This window comes from Melopsittacus undulatus, chromosome 4 (genome assembly GCF_012275295.1).
Source record: "Melopsittacus undulatus isolate bMelUnd1 chromosome 4, bMelUnd1.mat.Z, whole genome shotgun sequence".
NCBI lineage: Eukaryota > Metazoa > Chordata > Aves > Psittaciformes > Psittaculidae > Melopsittacus > Melopsittacus undulatus.
This window is the reverse complement of record NC_047530.1, coordinates 43,129,772-43,146,344: the sequence shown is the minus strand read 5'-3', so window position 1 is coordinate 43,146,344 and position 16,573 is coordinate 43,129,772. Positions and strand designations below refer to the sequence as shown.

The 16,573-nt window shown below is 39.1% G+C and overlaps 1 protein-coding gene across 1 annotated transcript; it reads left to right on the top strand.

Moving 5' to 3' along the window:
• Positions 1-14,664: 14,664 nt before the first annotated feature.
• GJD2 (gap junction protein delta 2) lies at positions 14,665-16,369 on the top strand. Its single transcript, XM_005149289.3, has 2 exons — positions 14,665-14,797; positions 15,360-16,369. Exons 1-2 carry the CDS (start codon positions 14,727-14,729, stop codon positions 16,201-16,203), a joined length of 915 nt encoding a protein of 304 aa, XP_005149346.1. The 5' UTR covers positions 14,665-14,726; the 3' UTR covers positions 16,204-16,369.
• Positions 16,370-16,573: the final 204 nt, after the last annotated feature.

Sequence of the window (16,573 nt, the reverse complement as noted above, 5' to 3'; positions counted from 1 at the left end):
ACCTTCTGGGTGCTGGTGAAGACCTGCAGCTCCAGCTCTTCTATAGAGAGTGGAAATGGGTATCTGTAGCAGCATAAAAACAAACCCCTGCCACATACTCCTCCCTCTCCTCCAGCTATCTGTAGCTGGTTGTGGATGCCTCTCCTGAGATGGGAAAGCAAGCAGGTGAAAAATCTAGTTAATTTCATTCTTCGGAGGAAAGGGACTGGGAGACACATATTGCTGGGCCAGTATGGGTGGAGACAGCTTCCACAGTATCCAGAAGTGCAGGGATTTTACAGCAGCTGCCATCAAGGATGAAAGAAAAGTTTAGGGAATTCAAACCATATCCTAATGTTTATGTAATAGCTGAGTTTTGATGGTTAATTTCATGATAATTCTTTAATTTTGATTATATAAATTGTTTTCAGGACACAGGCTTGTGTCTTCAACAGCTGTCTCTATTTTTTAAAAAAACCCAAACAAAACCCAAAACCAAAACCCAAACACAAATAAAATAAGAAATATTAATCTTAACCAATAAAAATATGTACCTTGGGTCTTTTTTTTTTGGTACTAAATATGTTTAGTTACTAAAAATGTTTTAAAGTGGACTGCATGTTTACAATGCTTTGATTTTCTGGTAAGTCAAAAGGGAGAAGAACTTTTGCAGAAATAGAAATTTCAGCAGTTTTAAAGACAAATCACTGAAGAAATCATAAGGAAAAAGCACTTTATACTTCTGTAGCATGAATTATGTCTTGAATTTAGCACCTACCCTGGGAGATCCTTCCTTGTCAAGGAACCCCAGCTATAAGAAATTTTTTTTCACCAGTTAAATCATGGGCACCCTGTAGTTGTAATCTTTGTGTAATAAGGCGAATAATCTCCTCAGTCTTCCGTTAGAGGCTAAACAGAAAACACTGTTCTTGAGCTAAGCTTCTGACTTTATTATCTGAAGTATTAATCTGACAATTTGAGTAAATGATTATTGATATATATCACCAACCAATTCAATTACTAATTCAGCACTGCTTGTGAATTTATTTTTGTTATTGTGTTGTTCATAGTTGGAACGCTGAACTCACAGCAGACAGCTTGTTCGTGTATGTAGAAATGCAAATTGTAAAAAAAAATCTGTTGTTTTATTCTTACAGAAGTTCAATGATTTCTCAAAAGCAATGTATTTATTTGCAGGAATGAACATATAGTAGGTATTTATGTTTATTACTAAATATCACAGTCCATTTCAAGATACTAAACAATGCCCAAATATACTTTTAACATGTAATGTAGTGTATTGTAAAAACCAGAACCTTTAATATGTTACAAAACCTTTAATATGTGGTGCACAGTTTTTAAAAATTCTCTTAAGCCTTACTAGTCTTACTAGCATAGAAATAAATTTAGATTTATTTTCAATTGAATTGGAGCTCTCTTGTGCAGCTCAGCTCTGTAGGGCAACCAGACAAACCGCAGTAATGCAGTAGCTTTTGATCTTTTGCCCGTGTATTTTGGCAGCTAAATCAATGGACTTTGAAAGAGACTTACACCGAACTGATATCTTCACTATATGTAGGAAAATGAGTGATTATCCTGTTTCTGGTGATAGTCTCTCTTGCATTTGGTTCTGGGTTTTCCAAAGTGTTTGATGTATAACATATATGCATTTGTACATGTGTGTATATACATATAAAAATATATTTACACATGTGTGCATATATATGCATACAGATATTTTTCTCTCACTCTTCAACTTTGTAATAGAAGAGTATCCCTGACAGAGGCCACATCTGTATGACATAGCATATGAATAATCCCTTAGAAAATCAGCATAGCTGAAGATGGAAGGACAATGTCAGAAGCATCGCAGAGATATTTGACCAATACAAAACTGTAGATATTTTTTAGCCTGTTTCTAAGACAGAATTTAATCTCTGATTCAGTTTTCTGCTCAAGGGAAAACCTCAGAACTTTGGAATTTGGGGAAAAGATCAGAACTGAAGTGTTTTTAGTGATAGTGTAAAATAATTTTTCCTTCTTACAACGTACAGTCAAAGTGCCATCAACGTATGATTTTCAAACATATTGTGGATATATCACATACTGCTGAAAGGGTAAAAAGTGCTCAAAGTCATGTAGAGAATAAGTTTGCAAGGTCTGGTGTCACATTCTATAATTTAATGGCTGCAGCAATACTTTTGTAGATTTTTTCTCTCTGATCAAACATAACATCAGCTGTTGTCATCAACTAGGTAGACAAATTTGTTTCTGCCCTTTCATTTCAGCTGAGACCATGACTTCTGCCCATTACACTGGCACCTAACAGAAATAGGAAACCACCTTCTGACCTTGGTTTTTGTAAATAAACAGCATATGAAATTATCAGGAATAGTATGCTGCAGGCTCTTTTTTCTGCCAAAAGTCATACAGAGTTCCTTTGCTCATTCTGTCTGTATTTATTAAACAAAGCAAATATATTGCCATTTAATGCTGAAAAGACTATTTCTTTTGTAAGTAATAATACAGAGATGGTGATTGAGCAATCTCCAAATAGGGTCGTATGGTGACAGAGAGACAGTGGGTGCTATTAAAAGCTTGACATTTATCACTCACAGTGGTTAAATTTGTCATGGTATTTGTGGCATTTGCCAATCTAAATATAGAGAATGCCACAAATGCCACATAACAGATAAATAATGCTGTGCAAAACTCAACAAACTGCTGGTAGTGCTGTGCTAAACCTACAGTGCTCTATGTTCTGGAAATGCATTGCAGATGTTATTAGCTAGGAATTTATCAACATGGAAAGGTAAAAAGTTTATTACGCTTTTCTTTTCCTTTATTTTGCTTATTTATACCTGAAGGTCTTTTGTACAGGAAATATTTGTGTGCCTGTCTGTAGCCCCCAGAGTAATAAAGCTCTTACCAGATTCTGAGTATCCCAAAGCTAATAAAAAACAGATCATGATGTATCATTCACATAGACAAAAAGGAGTCTGTCCAGTACATGAAGTTTAGGAAATATTCCTGGAAAATATACCATGCATCCTGTGATAAACAACCAAAAGTGCAAGCTTATTGGATGAAATGGCTTCTCAAGCAGAAAGTTGTTCTCTAGGACATAATTTAAGAGTTTCTAGAGCTCTTTTTAAATCCTGGAGGACAAAATGGATATGATCAATCACATTGGACACTTACTTTTCAGACATAGAAAAATCATCATTATTTTATTTTCAATAACTGCAGAAAAGGCATTAAGATAAAAAAAGTGCATAATAGAACTATTTTTTTTCTCCATCTAATAAAACTTTAACGCTGGTAGAGGAGAAAAACCCTGTGTCCCTATCTTACAGTGTTGTGGTTTTGGAGTCTAGACACCCAATTCCCATTCTGATCTTGGAAATATTGTTTCTTGACTTCTCTGTGTTCACAGGGTGAACATGAAATGGTCAGCTGCTCTCAGGTCTTACCCACAGGTGCAGTTTTGTCACTGTTTGGCTGGAGGAGGTGTTGTGGTACTAAAGCAGCAATTCTCACAGGTATTAAGTCATGCAAAGGGTATTTTGCTACACCTTAAGAAAGTCTAGCAAAAAGTTGAAAGAATGTGGCCATAGTTGTGACTAAGTTCTTCATCTTTAGTGATAATGCACACTAGATTCCTTAACAGGATTCTGACATGACAGACCTAAAGCCGGAGTTAGATAATTTCCCTGTCATGGAGCTCTGGAGAATGATTATTAGATTATCTCTTAGGTTTCTGAATGCATCTGATTACAGCAGATGGCACTGAAGAGTATATAATGAAAAACCTGTTACCAGTCAGTCCTGCTCTCAGTCCTTGTCAAGAACTCTGTTGCTGGGGGACAGCCTATGCAACCATGGTCTTCACCACAGGCTGGAGGCAAATCTCTGCTCCGGCATCTGAGCACCTCCTCTCTCTCCTTCTGCGCTGATGTTGCTATCCGCAGAATTGGTTCTCTCACATATTCTCACTCCTCTCTGTGATTTCTGAGATGATCTTCATATTAAATATCAAACATAAGAAGCACTTTTGTACTCCCTTTAGAATGCAGTGTTAAGCCGTCACAGAAGACCATTTAAAATTTGAGTCATGTACTAGTTTAGCTTTGCCTTTTTTATGTGTACTGTGATTTAGTTTTCCTATTTACACATTCCCTTACTTTACTTAATAAAAAAAAAAAATATTTTTTTAACAAGCTATTCATAGACACAATTGCAGTGCACTTGATTTGTTCCAGAAGCAGCTGTGGTAGGTCATACCAACTCTGCAGGACAATGTGACAAAAGCAGATTGGTACTTCCTAGTTCTGGAAAGACTTTTTTCCTCTGCTTCCAGAGAAAAGAACAATTAAATAACATTTATTTAATTATATTTATATATTCACTTGATACAGTTCTCTGAACAATCCTACCAGTGAAAAGAAAGGATAGTTCCTATTTATTGTGTCAAAACCAATCATAGAACCATATCATAGAATGGTTTGGATTGGAAGGGACCTTAAAGCTATCTAATTCCACCCCCCCTGCCATGGGCAGGGGTAATCACCTTGCACTAGACCATTTTTTTCAAAGCCTGGCAACAATGTCTTACTTTACAGTATACTTTTCTTTTTTTCTCAAAAAATCTTCTTAAAAACTGAGGAAAATCACATTATTGGGAAGAGCTAAGAATGAGAGGATGGATGTTATAAATGGGTAAGCTCAGTCCCTGTACTCTGCTTGAGGATGTTTCTATCATCATGGCACAGCCAGGAGGTTTGACACCCAATTTAGTATAGCTTGCTGGCCACACTGTCTTTCACAGTGAAACGTGCTGTACTAAGTACACTCTCTGTTCAACAGGAACTCTGCCTGCACAGTGTATATGACTCACCCACCTGTCTAGTTGGTGTTCTTCGGTTTAATTGATCTATCTTTGAGCTCATGTTTTCTCTCATGCCTTGTTTGCCTTTGTGGCAGTCATATTTGGATTTCACACATTCTTCATTTTTGCTGTACATGGTGCCTTCAAGCCCAGAACAGTGTGCACTGACATTTCAGGTAGCATGATACTGGACTTTGATAACTAGTTGGTGTAATTAAACTAAATACACTTCACAAATATTTATTAAATCCCTGTGGGGATGTGGCTATCATTTTTCTCTTTCCCCCACTGCACTAGCTTTTGTGTAAGCCTTTTCTCTTTATAACACAATTTCTGCCCCAAGGCAGATCCTTCGCTTTAAGGAAATATATGAAATAATAAAGTGCATCAAACAACACTAATGAAATAAATCAATAATCTATCCATGTAATTTTTATATACTAACTATTGAACTCATGTTTAAGCAGGTCAAGTACTTATCAATAAGTGTTTGAAGTCACATGCCCATATTTTGCCTACTGAAAATCTAAGATATATATACTTATGTTGAAATTTGGACTGTAAATCTGCTCATTTCTATTCCTCAACATGAAAAGTGGTCTGGTTTTGAGAAAACATTAGATAGCCCACACTGAGACATGAGGCCTTGAAATTGCTGTTAGAAAATGTTCTGTGTGTAATTTTAATCTATTTTAACCATATTAAGACCTTTATTAAATTTAAAGCTCAGGAGGCATGGTCCTTCTGTTTTCTTGATTCACTGTAACCTGACTTCTTAGGCACAGTAAAGCTTCTGTGAGAAGACAAGTCCTCCGTTGGCTTGTTATAATTTTCCATCAGCAAGTCTGTGTTTCATTGTGGGTCTATGCTGAAGGAGGAAAATGACAGTAAATATGGATGGGCTAAGAGATGCTTACTGTCCTGGGTCAGGAGGTATGACCTCCTTATTGGTTCGAACACAGCCCTGAGGTATATGCACCCAAAATGGAGATATCCTGGAGGGGGTGACTGAAGAAAATAAAATTCTGTATTTCTTTGATTGTGTTCCCAGGTAGAGACAAGTACAGATATAAGAGATGCTTCAAAAGCTGAAAAAAAAAAACCAAAAACCCAACCAGAAAATTCAGAATTTGCAATAAATCTAAGTAATTGATACAAAACAATAGTTGATTAAAATGTACACGTTTACCCATTTGCATTTAAGTGTAAATGTATGGAGCTGTTCCCACTCTGTTGTAGCCTTTGAATTTCAACAGACATTTTAAATGGTAAATTCTACTGTTCAGGGTCTGTTTTAGATATTCAGCCTGGCAAGAGGTGAGTAATGGAACCTTTCAGTTTCCCTTGATCTTCAGGGTAGAGCTGGGAAAGCACCAGTGGAAGGATAGCCAGGGATGACTCAAACATCTGCTTGTTGCATGAACCAGCCAGTCCACACTGAGCCACTGAGTCTCCTGGGAATGCTGTAAAGAAGGTGTGAATAGGGTAATGAAAGTCACATCTTTCTATGCTGTTTACCACCCAGTAGAAGAGACACAGCCTTAGATTGAGGAAATTTTCTTTCTTTTTTTTTTTTCTTAATAAATCACTGATAGTTTGGTATGTTTCTCACAGGAAAACAGTTCTCCCTTTCTTACAGGGAAGTGTGAAAGAGGTTGCAAACAGCTACAAAGCAGAATTTCTAAATCTAAAATGCAAAGTAAGTATCTGATTAAAATGAGGACAGATTTGCATAAGATGTGTATAAATCAGTGTAGCCCTTGAGCATCTCTGACCTATGTGAGGAATTATGTGGGTTTCACTGTTATCTAGAAAAAGAAACTAACTTCCAGTACCATAGCAACATCATGCATAATGCTGATTTAGGTTTTTTTTTCTTAAAAGCACATAAATAAATATGCACAATTGTTGGTTTTCTACAATGTTTTATGAATGATTGAATTTATCTTTTTGCCTTGCTGTATCACAAATTCTTTCCCACAGTACCATCTCTAGTACATTCTGGAAAATATAGTTATGAATTGAATACTTCAGAACATCATCATATTTGCAAAACCCGGAAGTAACTACTTGAACTTTCTGTGGGATTAAACCTTGAGTATCCTAATCACAACTTTATGAAACTCAGGGCTTTTGCTTCATAGAAAATTCTCATAGTCCAAATTTGATTTTATTCCATTTTGGAATAGAAATATTACAAAAAATATAATGAAAAGCTCATCCTGGAAAACTTTTTGTTTAGGAAAGATTAACAAAAGGTGTTCTGAAAAGAAAGCATGCTCCACAGCATTAAGTAGATGCTGCTTGTTAATAACCGTTGTGGAACTCACAAAAAATGCCAGTTTAAATCACCACCTGTGAAACTCCAGATGTGCATGACTGGGATGGCTCCAGGAAACTCTTCTGGGTCTATGAATTGGTGTTTTCCAGTGAGAGCATGTGAACCTATAGAGCAGACTAAAAATTGGCACTTCTGAATGTTAATAACACTTAAATTCACTTGAAGTTTTTTTTTTTTAACATTCCAGAAGTCTACAAATTATGTCAGATTTTTCTCTCAAACCCATGAGATACACTTCTGATCCACATATACTAATCTTACTGAAAAGATGACTCAGCAGCTTTTACCTAGGGCCTTACCTGAGTCTAAATTCACATGGAATTTAAATATATCCTCCCCACACAGGCTGTTTAAATAACCTCAAATAAGATTATTGAGGACTTCTAGAGAACAGGAGTTACTATAGAATTACTTATTAAATGCTATTTTATATTTTTTTTGTAGTCATGCAAATAGACACTAATTATAACTCATGCATAAATACATGCATTTACACATACATGCATATGTGTGTATATGCATTTATACCTTACTTATCTGTAATTGATTTAATATCAAATATATTTCACACATTTTTATTGTAACCATAGAATCTTTGACAGAAAGATAAAAACCTCTGCATTTCTTACTAAGATCCTGCTTTTCACTCCTGTTCACTGACAGTTTACTTTCAAATCAATCATTTGACTGCCCTAGTTATTTCAAGGGATTGTTTCAGCCTGACCTCCAGAGATATGCTTTAATGTAACGTGAATTCTCTTCTGAGACTGGTGAGATAAGGAGGGAGAGGATGAGAATGAGGAGCACCAGGAATACTGAAGACATATGGTGGCGTAACAATCAAAACAAAGGAAAACAACTCTGCCGTAAATCCTTACACTTAACTGAAAGCAGCTGGGAGTACAGAGATTCAGCATTCAGATGAAGACAAATGTAGACAACCCAAAGCAAAGCAGTAGGTCTGAAAAAAAAAAAAAAAGCTTCATGCAATGCATTCATACTGAAATATTGAAGGATGATCTCTCATAGTTTCTTTTTCCCCTGTGGAATACAAGAAACATCAAAAAGCTGCTAAGAGGACTCTTTTTTCTTATTATTTGATTTTTTTTTTGCTGTTCTGTGTATTCTGAATCACACAGTAACTTCCTCAAAATTTGTATTCTGCTATTAGAGATCTTAAAATATTTTGTTGTAAATAAGATATTAAAGGCTTTAAATTCTAGCTCCACTGAAGTCAGTGGGATTTGCCATTAGTACCATGAAATTTACTATCATAGGGTTACTATGATAGTATGATATAGACAATTTTTTAAAAATACATGATTATCATTAAATGTAGTTAAGTTTCTTCTGTTTATAATTGGTAACTGCTTTTGAATTGTAAGGAAAAGATGAAAATAAGTTTTGCCAAACTGCGTCTAACTAGTGTCCTGTATTGGTTCTGACATAGTGGCTGTGTAATGGGCTCATATTTTACCAGTTATCAGTTATATAGGTCTGTGTATCTTTTGTAATACCTTTAAAAGACTTTAAGAAAAAAAAATCAATTATTCATCAGTAAAAGATCATTTTTATTCCCATACTAAATTCATTATTATGTTAGTATGTGCATATTTCCTTGCATCCTTGCAATGTGTACTAAATTTGGTTATATAGTATCCTTCATACTCTTCCATGTCCAAGGTATTTTTGAAAGCCTCTTTCTTTAGTGAGTAAGGAATCTTAGAGTAGACTATAATGGGAATCCATATAAGATTTGCTCACAAATTTACACTTAAGTCATCATAGTCCATGAAGCTACATTAATGGATGCTTCAGCACAATGTGAGTGCTCTTTTGAAAATGCTGAAAGACAGAAGGGAAAATCAAGATACAAGCAGCAGATGATCTGGCCACCGGAATATTTTACTTCTTATGTACATTTTTTTTCCAGAGCCTGTCAGCTTCTAAGGGTTTGATTCAATGATGTTTCCTTTCTCCTAGCTGTAGCTTGTCTGCAAATAAGCAAAGCTTAAGCTCAGGAGTTTGCAAGAATGTGTACATTTATATATATATATGTATGTGTGCATATATATATGTATATATGCCAGAAGTATATGCAAATGTCATCTAGTATATAGGTCCAAAATATTTCCACAGAAATTAATTTGAGCTGTTAATTTGTGCAATAAAAGGTTTTCATGGACTGCTACTCAAAACCCCCATGAAACTTGAGTGATTTTGTCTGCCAGGGAATAAAATATTCTGTTATTAGAAAAGTATGATACATAAAATTTGTTTTCTACTTAAAGCAGTTACATTTAGATATTTTAAATTGCATTAGTTCAGAACACTGAGGAAAATTTACTTAATACCTGCCCCCCTCAATAATATTTCTTATACTAGCCAACTTGGCAAAAATAGTTATGGAAATTCAGCATACAACTTACAAGCCCTATTCATATATATATTCTTCTTTACAGGTGACATTCATTGATTTTCCAAAGAATTTTCTATTTATAGCAATCTTCAGTCATAGATATAGACCTCTGATGCATAGTAGAGTCTTAATATGGTTATTAGGCTATTTTGTCAGCTTACCCATTACAGAAAGTCCTCAGTTCTGTGCACTTGACACCTTCCTTTTCTCAAGCATGAACTCTATAAATATAGGCTGTATTTCATCTTCACAACAAGGAACAGAAGTGCTTGCCCTGCTATTGACAGCTCTGACACAAACACTGTTGGCCAGCTGTGAAGAGTGTGCTACTTATTTCTTGGCAGCACAATGACAGTAGTCTTGAAATGTTCCTTTCTTTTGTGAAGGACTGAGGTCATTAGTACATCCAGGTCTCTTACCTTTTTGGGAGTCTTTACTTTTTAAACTGTAGGAAAAATACACTTTCTGTGGTGTAAAATACTCAAGTTGTCTTTTGAAGGAATCTCATCTGAGAGAAAAACACCGAGAGGGGTTTCTTATTAAGATCCACATAGCAGCTGACTGCAGTTAGGGTTGTACCCATACAGTGGGTGGAGAACATGGCACAAATGCTCATTTTAATGAGAGAGAAAGTGTAGGTGGAAGCAGATGACCTAGATGAATTTATGAATAAAAGATCTAATCTGATGCAATCATTTCATTAATACACACATGGCACCAAATGAAAACAGAGAGTAGCAGATGGCTGTGAGAGGTCTTAAAAAGGCATTTTCAGTTTAGTAGCTAATGACTTAGATTTCATGGATGACACCAAATACTAGCAGAAAGGGAGAATTTATCAGTTCTTCAAATAAAGTTCTACTGATTTATGACAGTAACACTGAAAATTCTTCTGTGACAAGCTAGAAATGTAGTCACAAAGCAGATATGGGGCAATGTTTTACAAAAACTTCTAAAAGACAAAACCAATATTTTCTTTAGTAATAGCTCACAGATTTTAATTAAAAGGTCTTCCTTTGCCCCCAGTTTGATACAATTTGTGGAAACAGTGATTTGTAATAAAATAATGAAATAGTTATTTGTCATACAGTTTTGGAATCTAAATATGGTATTTATTTATGCTGCAATTATGGATCCATTGTGAATAACTGCAGAAAAAGATCATCAAGGAAGGTCATTGGGATAGTATGGGATAGTACTTGAAATATGTAGCTTTACTTTAAGATAAAATCTTTGGAATAAATTTAGGATGAATGTATGACTTTAAAAGGAGGTTGTATGTCTTGTGTAAGATATGGATTGGGTTTTAACATTAGTAAACCTCAGTATAGAAAACAAGAAAGCAGGGAAATGCCATTGTTTAGCACACTGTCTTATAGCGGGTATGGCACTAGCAGTGTGGGTTCTTCATCCCACCCAGTCATGCCATCTACATCCAGGCTGGAGGGGGACAAACAGGAGAGCCAAGTGTGTCATCTCTGCTCCCAGTCTAATTCTCTCTACTTGAAGAATATGCTGCCTGCGAGATTTGACTGCTTTCTGAACCCTTAACAAAACCTGACCAGGGCAAAAGGGCTAGACTTCTTAGAGAGAATCTGGCCTACAGCTTCTTAGAAACATATTAACCTCGATTTGGCACCAAAATGAGTACAAATAAAATCTCATTCCTCAGACCTAATCCAAGATCAACTTAGTTTATATTATTTTCTCATGAATTAATATTGCGGCAGTGGCATTTTTGAACACAGGCAGACTGAAGTTTTCTTTTTGCAAAGCTTATTTGAGCTCCTATTAGGGACAACAGAGTTCATACTGAATTCTGTGTGTAGAGGAATACTCATTTTCTTTGAATTAAAAATGTACCCTCCCATAAAAAGCCCATGCATGGAGTGGGAAGTTGATTTTGTTTCCTTTGTATGCAACTGATAGCAGTATTGAACAAGGAAGACTTGGTCCTACTGCAAACTGGTATTGCTGCTTCATTAGGAAATAGTTCTTTGTAATCCAGGAGAGCTTTATCAATCCTGAATGCTTGTGAATGAAATGTAGGCATGGTTTTCTAATGTGAACACTACACAGTGCAATATACATTTACAGCATTCCTGGCAGTGTGCTGCTCTGTAAATCCTGGCTTTACCATAGGCTGAAGCACTCAGGGGAATGGTCTAAAACCTCAGATGAACCTTCAGAAGCTGAAAATCTTCTTATGTCTACAATTCTCTCTACAATCATGACTATACACGATATGAGTACTTTCTTATTTAGACAATTTGTCAGACAAGTCCACAGGTTGCTGTTATACATGCAATGAATAATGGAAATGCAAATAATTATGTTCTTCATACACCTTTCACTGTTGCACTAAACACTCAGAGAACATCACATTGATTCCTATTACTTCTATTTTGAAAAGAAATCAGGGCTCAAAGGATAGAAAATTGTAGTTCCAGAAACTGTACATGTAAGTTTGAGATATTATAAGTCCTTTGAGCTTTCCAGGCACTTAAAATGTATGCTGACATAATGAAAGAAAGTCTCACACTGACACAATTCTTTTTTCCTCCAAACTCACTAAGGTCTAAAATTCAGTAAACTTTTTCAAGTCCAAGGCCAAGTATCCCGTATGTAAATACAAGTTACTGTTAAAAAAGAGGCCAGCTATTTTGGAATGAGATGCAACTCCTATAAATGCAGACCTGAAAGTGTTTAACTTTAAACCATATTGAAATCAAAAGTAATTTCATAACAGTGCTTACATGCTTGTAACATTCATTTATGGTATTTCCCCTCCATGTCTCCACAGCTGGGCTGTCAGTAGTAAATAAAATTCATCACACACAGCAAACACTGACTAACTGTTCATTAATAGGCCATTTTCTTATATGATCAGAATTTAATTCCTTTTTATTTACGGGTCCTAAAAGCTCAGATAAGTGGGTTTTCTGAGTGCTAGAGAACAGCTTTGCTTTGTAAATTCTTATATTTGTCTATGAACCAAATTCTTCTTTCCCTAATAATTTCAATCACAGGCTTTCCCTCTCTGTTTGGTTTGCTAAACAGGATTATCATCATTAGCTTCTTAGCATATTCCCTGCCCTCTCTCATTCTGCGCATGCATTACTGCTTCCTTTACTGGTTTGGTTTCTTCCATTTTCAGATCCATCTCCAAACAGATACTTTGTGGTCCGTATGAGAGGCACTCAGTTGTCAGGGTCATTGGGTAAATAGTTATAGTCATTAGTTACAGTGTTTCTGCAGCACAACTGCAGGAAAATTGAGAACCAGCTTTTAGGAAAACGCAGTCAAATTTTAGAGAAAAACAGTGATTATTCAGTCTTATCAGTAATTCCCAACAGTGTGGGAAGGAAACAACCTAGATTATTGAATGCTTCTTCACAGACTCTTGGTTGAGAGGGATGAAAAATCCACCAATTTCTGTGCAGAGGTATTCACTGATCTTCTCTTGATACTTTCTTAAGCCAAAGATCTGGGGATCCAATCAGGCAACTAACCCAGTATCATGTGAATCAGAGACCATCTGCACAGGCCAACTGAAGAGATGACAAACCTTGGGGTGTCTAAAACACACAGATGTCCTCTGCACAGATGAAGCGTAGTTCCATCTATTCAGCAAACACATCATTAATGCAACATAGGATTACTTCATGAGAGAGGTGCAAAGAAAATAAAAGACTACAGTGTTTATGATGGCCTGAGCAGTTCTGCTTTTGAAAGAGACTGATTTTACTGAGTTTGGCAGTAGGGGCATTACGATCAGAATGACTAGAATTGTCTTATGTTGTTTTTAAATGAGATTAGTTGAGCAAAATGAACAGCAGGTAGGAAGCTATACTTGATCTTTATGGAAATATGTAGAATACATTTTATACTTTTCCACCAGAGAACAGTCAATTACAATTGGTGCCAATGTTTTGTGTGGAATTGTTTGGTGGTGTCTCAGGTACAGTCTTCAATGGTACCTGTAAAACGAAAAATATTTCAAACACAGTATAGTAGTCTATGATAATAAAATAGGTGGATCGATTGTAATGCAGGGATTTATTCAAGATACTTAATTCTGGTGCTGTTTAGAGCTGCTTTTTGTGAAGGTTTGGTGTCTTTACTAGTTTAAGTACAGTATGAGGCTCAGAATTCTCTGAAATAGCTATACATTCGATTTCTCCCGAGTGATTCTTATGCCTGTAATAGGGGGACAATAAGGATGCAATTTTAAGTCCTATGCTTTCCAAGGACAAGCAGTTCTAACAGGTAAGGTTACTGCCGTATGACACCGCTGTTCTGTGAGCGGCAGAAAGCACAGTCGCTGCAAAGCCGAGCAGCCCCTGTGACTCCCCCGGTCAGACAAACGTTCGTGGCCGGAGGGGCCGCAGTGTTCGGCTTTGCAAGCCAGGAGCCGAGGGGCAGCTCCTGTTCACCGCGGGGCAGCTCTCCAGGGCCGGGCAGAGCCCGTGCAGCCGGGGGAGCGCTGGGCTGTGCGCTGGAGGGCGGGCGGGGCCGCGGGGGCTCGTCCCGACTGCTGCAGCCAGCGAGAGGCACTCGGTTGCACGACAAGCCTCATGCCGGCTGGGGCAGCCCTACCGCCGCCCTCCCTCCTCCTCCATTTATTTCATTTATTTTATCGCATTTATTTATTTGCATTCACCGGAATAATAAAAATGAGAAAATCCGAGCGCTGCTTTTGGCTGCTCTCCACCAACCTGTCAGTGACGCAAGCGGAGACTACTTAAAGGCAGATTAGAGGCAGCAAGACACTAAAAGCCAGCCTTCCTCCCACCACGCAGCGGGTCCGCCGCGCCGCCCCACGAACCGAGCGGGTCGGGCCGGTGGCGGCCGCCGCGGGGCCCCGAGCTCAGCCCAGCCGAGCAGAGGCCAGCCCGGCCCAGCCGAGCCGATTCGGGAGCCCTCGGCAAGGCTGCCGCCTCCAACAGCCTTCCTGCCACGGGACTGCGGGCGGTAGAGAGGCGTTGCTCTTTTGTTTGATCTTTCTCAAAAAGAGGCGGGGGGGGGGGGGGGGAAGGAAGGAAGAAGTGAAGAGATCCCCTCCGCTTCCCAAAGTCTTTGTCTCCGGATGAACAGCGATGGGGGAATGGACTATTCTAGAGAGGCTACTGGAAGCTGCCGTGCAGCAGCATTCTACTATGATCGGGAGGTAAGGCGGAGGGGAGCTACGGGGCCACGGGCGGGATCCCCCCGTATCCGAGCTGGCCGGTGGCACACGCGGGTCGCGGCTGTGGGGTGCACCCTTCGCGCGGGGCTCCTGCAGTGTGCGCCTTGCGTGTGTGTGTATATGGTTGCAGCACAGGCCACCGGGGCCTAGGGACAAAGCCAATGCTACCGTCCTTGTCCCCACGGTGCAGCGGGCGGGCATCGGCGAGACCCTGCTGCCGCCGGGGTCCCGCAGCCAGAGCGACCCCCTGCCTCTCCCTTCCGTGCTTTCGGCCCCCCCCCCCCACCGCCGCCCTTGCGGTTGATTTTCTCCGGCGGGAGGTCGGGGAGGGAGGCTGACTGTCGCCCCAGATTTGTGCCAGCGCGGACTCGCACGGGCGCACATGGCCGCTTCTAGGCGATGCTACAGTGGGCTGCACGCCTCCTGCGCGGCAGAGGGGCTGCCGCCGCCGGTGTGATAAGCCGGGCCGGGCGCCGCGGCCGGGCCCGGTCAGCACTGGACAGCTCCCGGCGGCGGCGCGCACTGACGGGCTTCTCTGTTCCAGGATCCTGCTGACCGTGGTGGTGATCTTCAGGATACTCATTGTGGCCATTGTAGGGGAGACGGTGTACGATGACGAGCAAACTATGTTTGTGTGTAACACGCTGCAGCCAGGCTGCAACCAGGCTTGTTACGACCAGGCTTTCCCTATTTCTCACATAAGGTACTGGGTGTTCCAGATCATCATGGTATGCACTCCCAGCCTTTGCTTCATAACATACTCCGTTCACCAGTCTGCTAAGCAGAGGGAACGTAGGTACTCTACTGTCTTCCTCACCTTGGAGAGGGACCAGGATTCCATGAAGCGTGAGGACAGTAAGAAAATCAAGAACACGATTGTCAATGGGGTGCTGCAGAACACTGAGAACTCCACCAAAGAGGCAGAACCAGACTGCTTAGAAGTGAAGGAAATCCCCAATCCTGCTATCAGAACTACAAAGTCAAAGATGAGAAGGCAAGAAGGCATTTCTCGATTTTATATTATCCAAGTGGTCTTTCGAAATGCCCTAGAGATTGGATTCTTAGTAGGACAATATTTTCTGTATGGATTCAATGTCCCTTCCATGTATGAATGTGACAGATACCCTTGCATTAAAGAAGTAGAGTGCTATGTCTCTAGACCCACTGAGAAGACTGTATTCTTGGTATTCATGTTTGCTGTCAGTGGGATTTGTGTGGTGCTCAATTTGGCAGAACTGAACCACTTGGGCTGGAGAAAGATCAAAATGGCAGTGAGAGGAGTACAGGCAAAAAGGAAATCCATATACGAAATCAGAAATAAGGATCTGCCAAGAATGAGTATGCCCAACTTTGGCAGGACTCAGTCAAGTGACTCAGCTTATGTGTGAGGCTGTGACAGAACTGAAACACTGTGCCAGGTGGAACAGACCCAGATATCATTAGAGAAAGGTACATTGCTTAGGCAAGCATTTTATCAAACCACCAAGAAAGCCATTAAGGTATTGGATCTGCACTTACTGAACTAGCTGCAGAATGCAGTGCTATGTAAAAGACTGAAAAACCAGCTATAAACCCATGCTTGATCTAGCCTTACAGCACAGCTACTATTATTCCTACTTTTCTTTCTAATGACTGAGTGTTACCTGTCGGTGGAACAGCTTTCTGGTTGTTGTTAGGATAAGTTTACAGTTTGGACTGTCTGACTAATTGTAAATGTGTAGAATGTTCATATTAAAAATCTGCAAGGATACTCTCTAT

What these genes read in the sequence shown, in the direction of transcription:
- GJD2 (XM_005149289.3), top strand. Translation starts at nt 14,727, where the DNA reads ATGGGGGAATGGACTATTCTAGAGAGGCTACTGGAAGCTGCCGTGCAG. An exon ending in CATTCTACTATGATCGGGAG is followed by an intron (nt 14,798 to 15,359) that starts GTAAGGCGGAGG and finishes TCTCTGTTCCAG; the next exon opens with GATCCTGCTGACCGTGGTGG.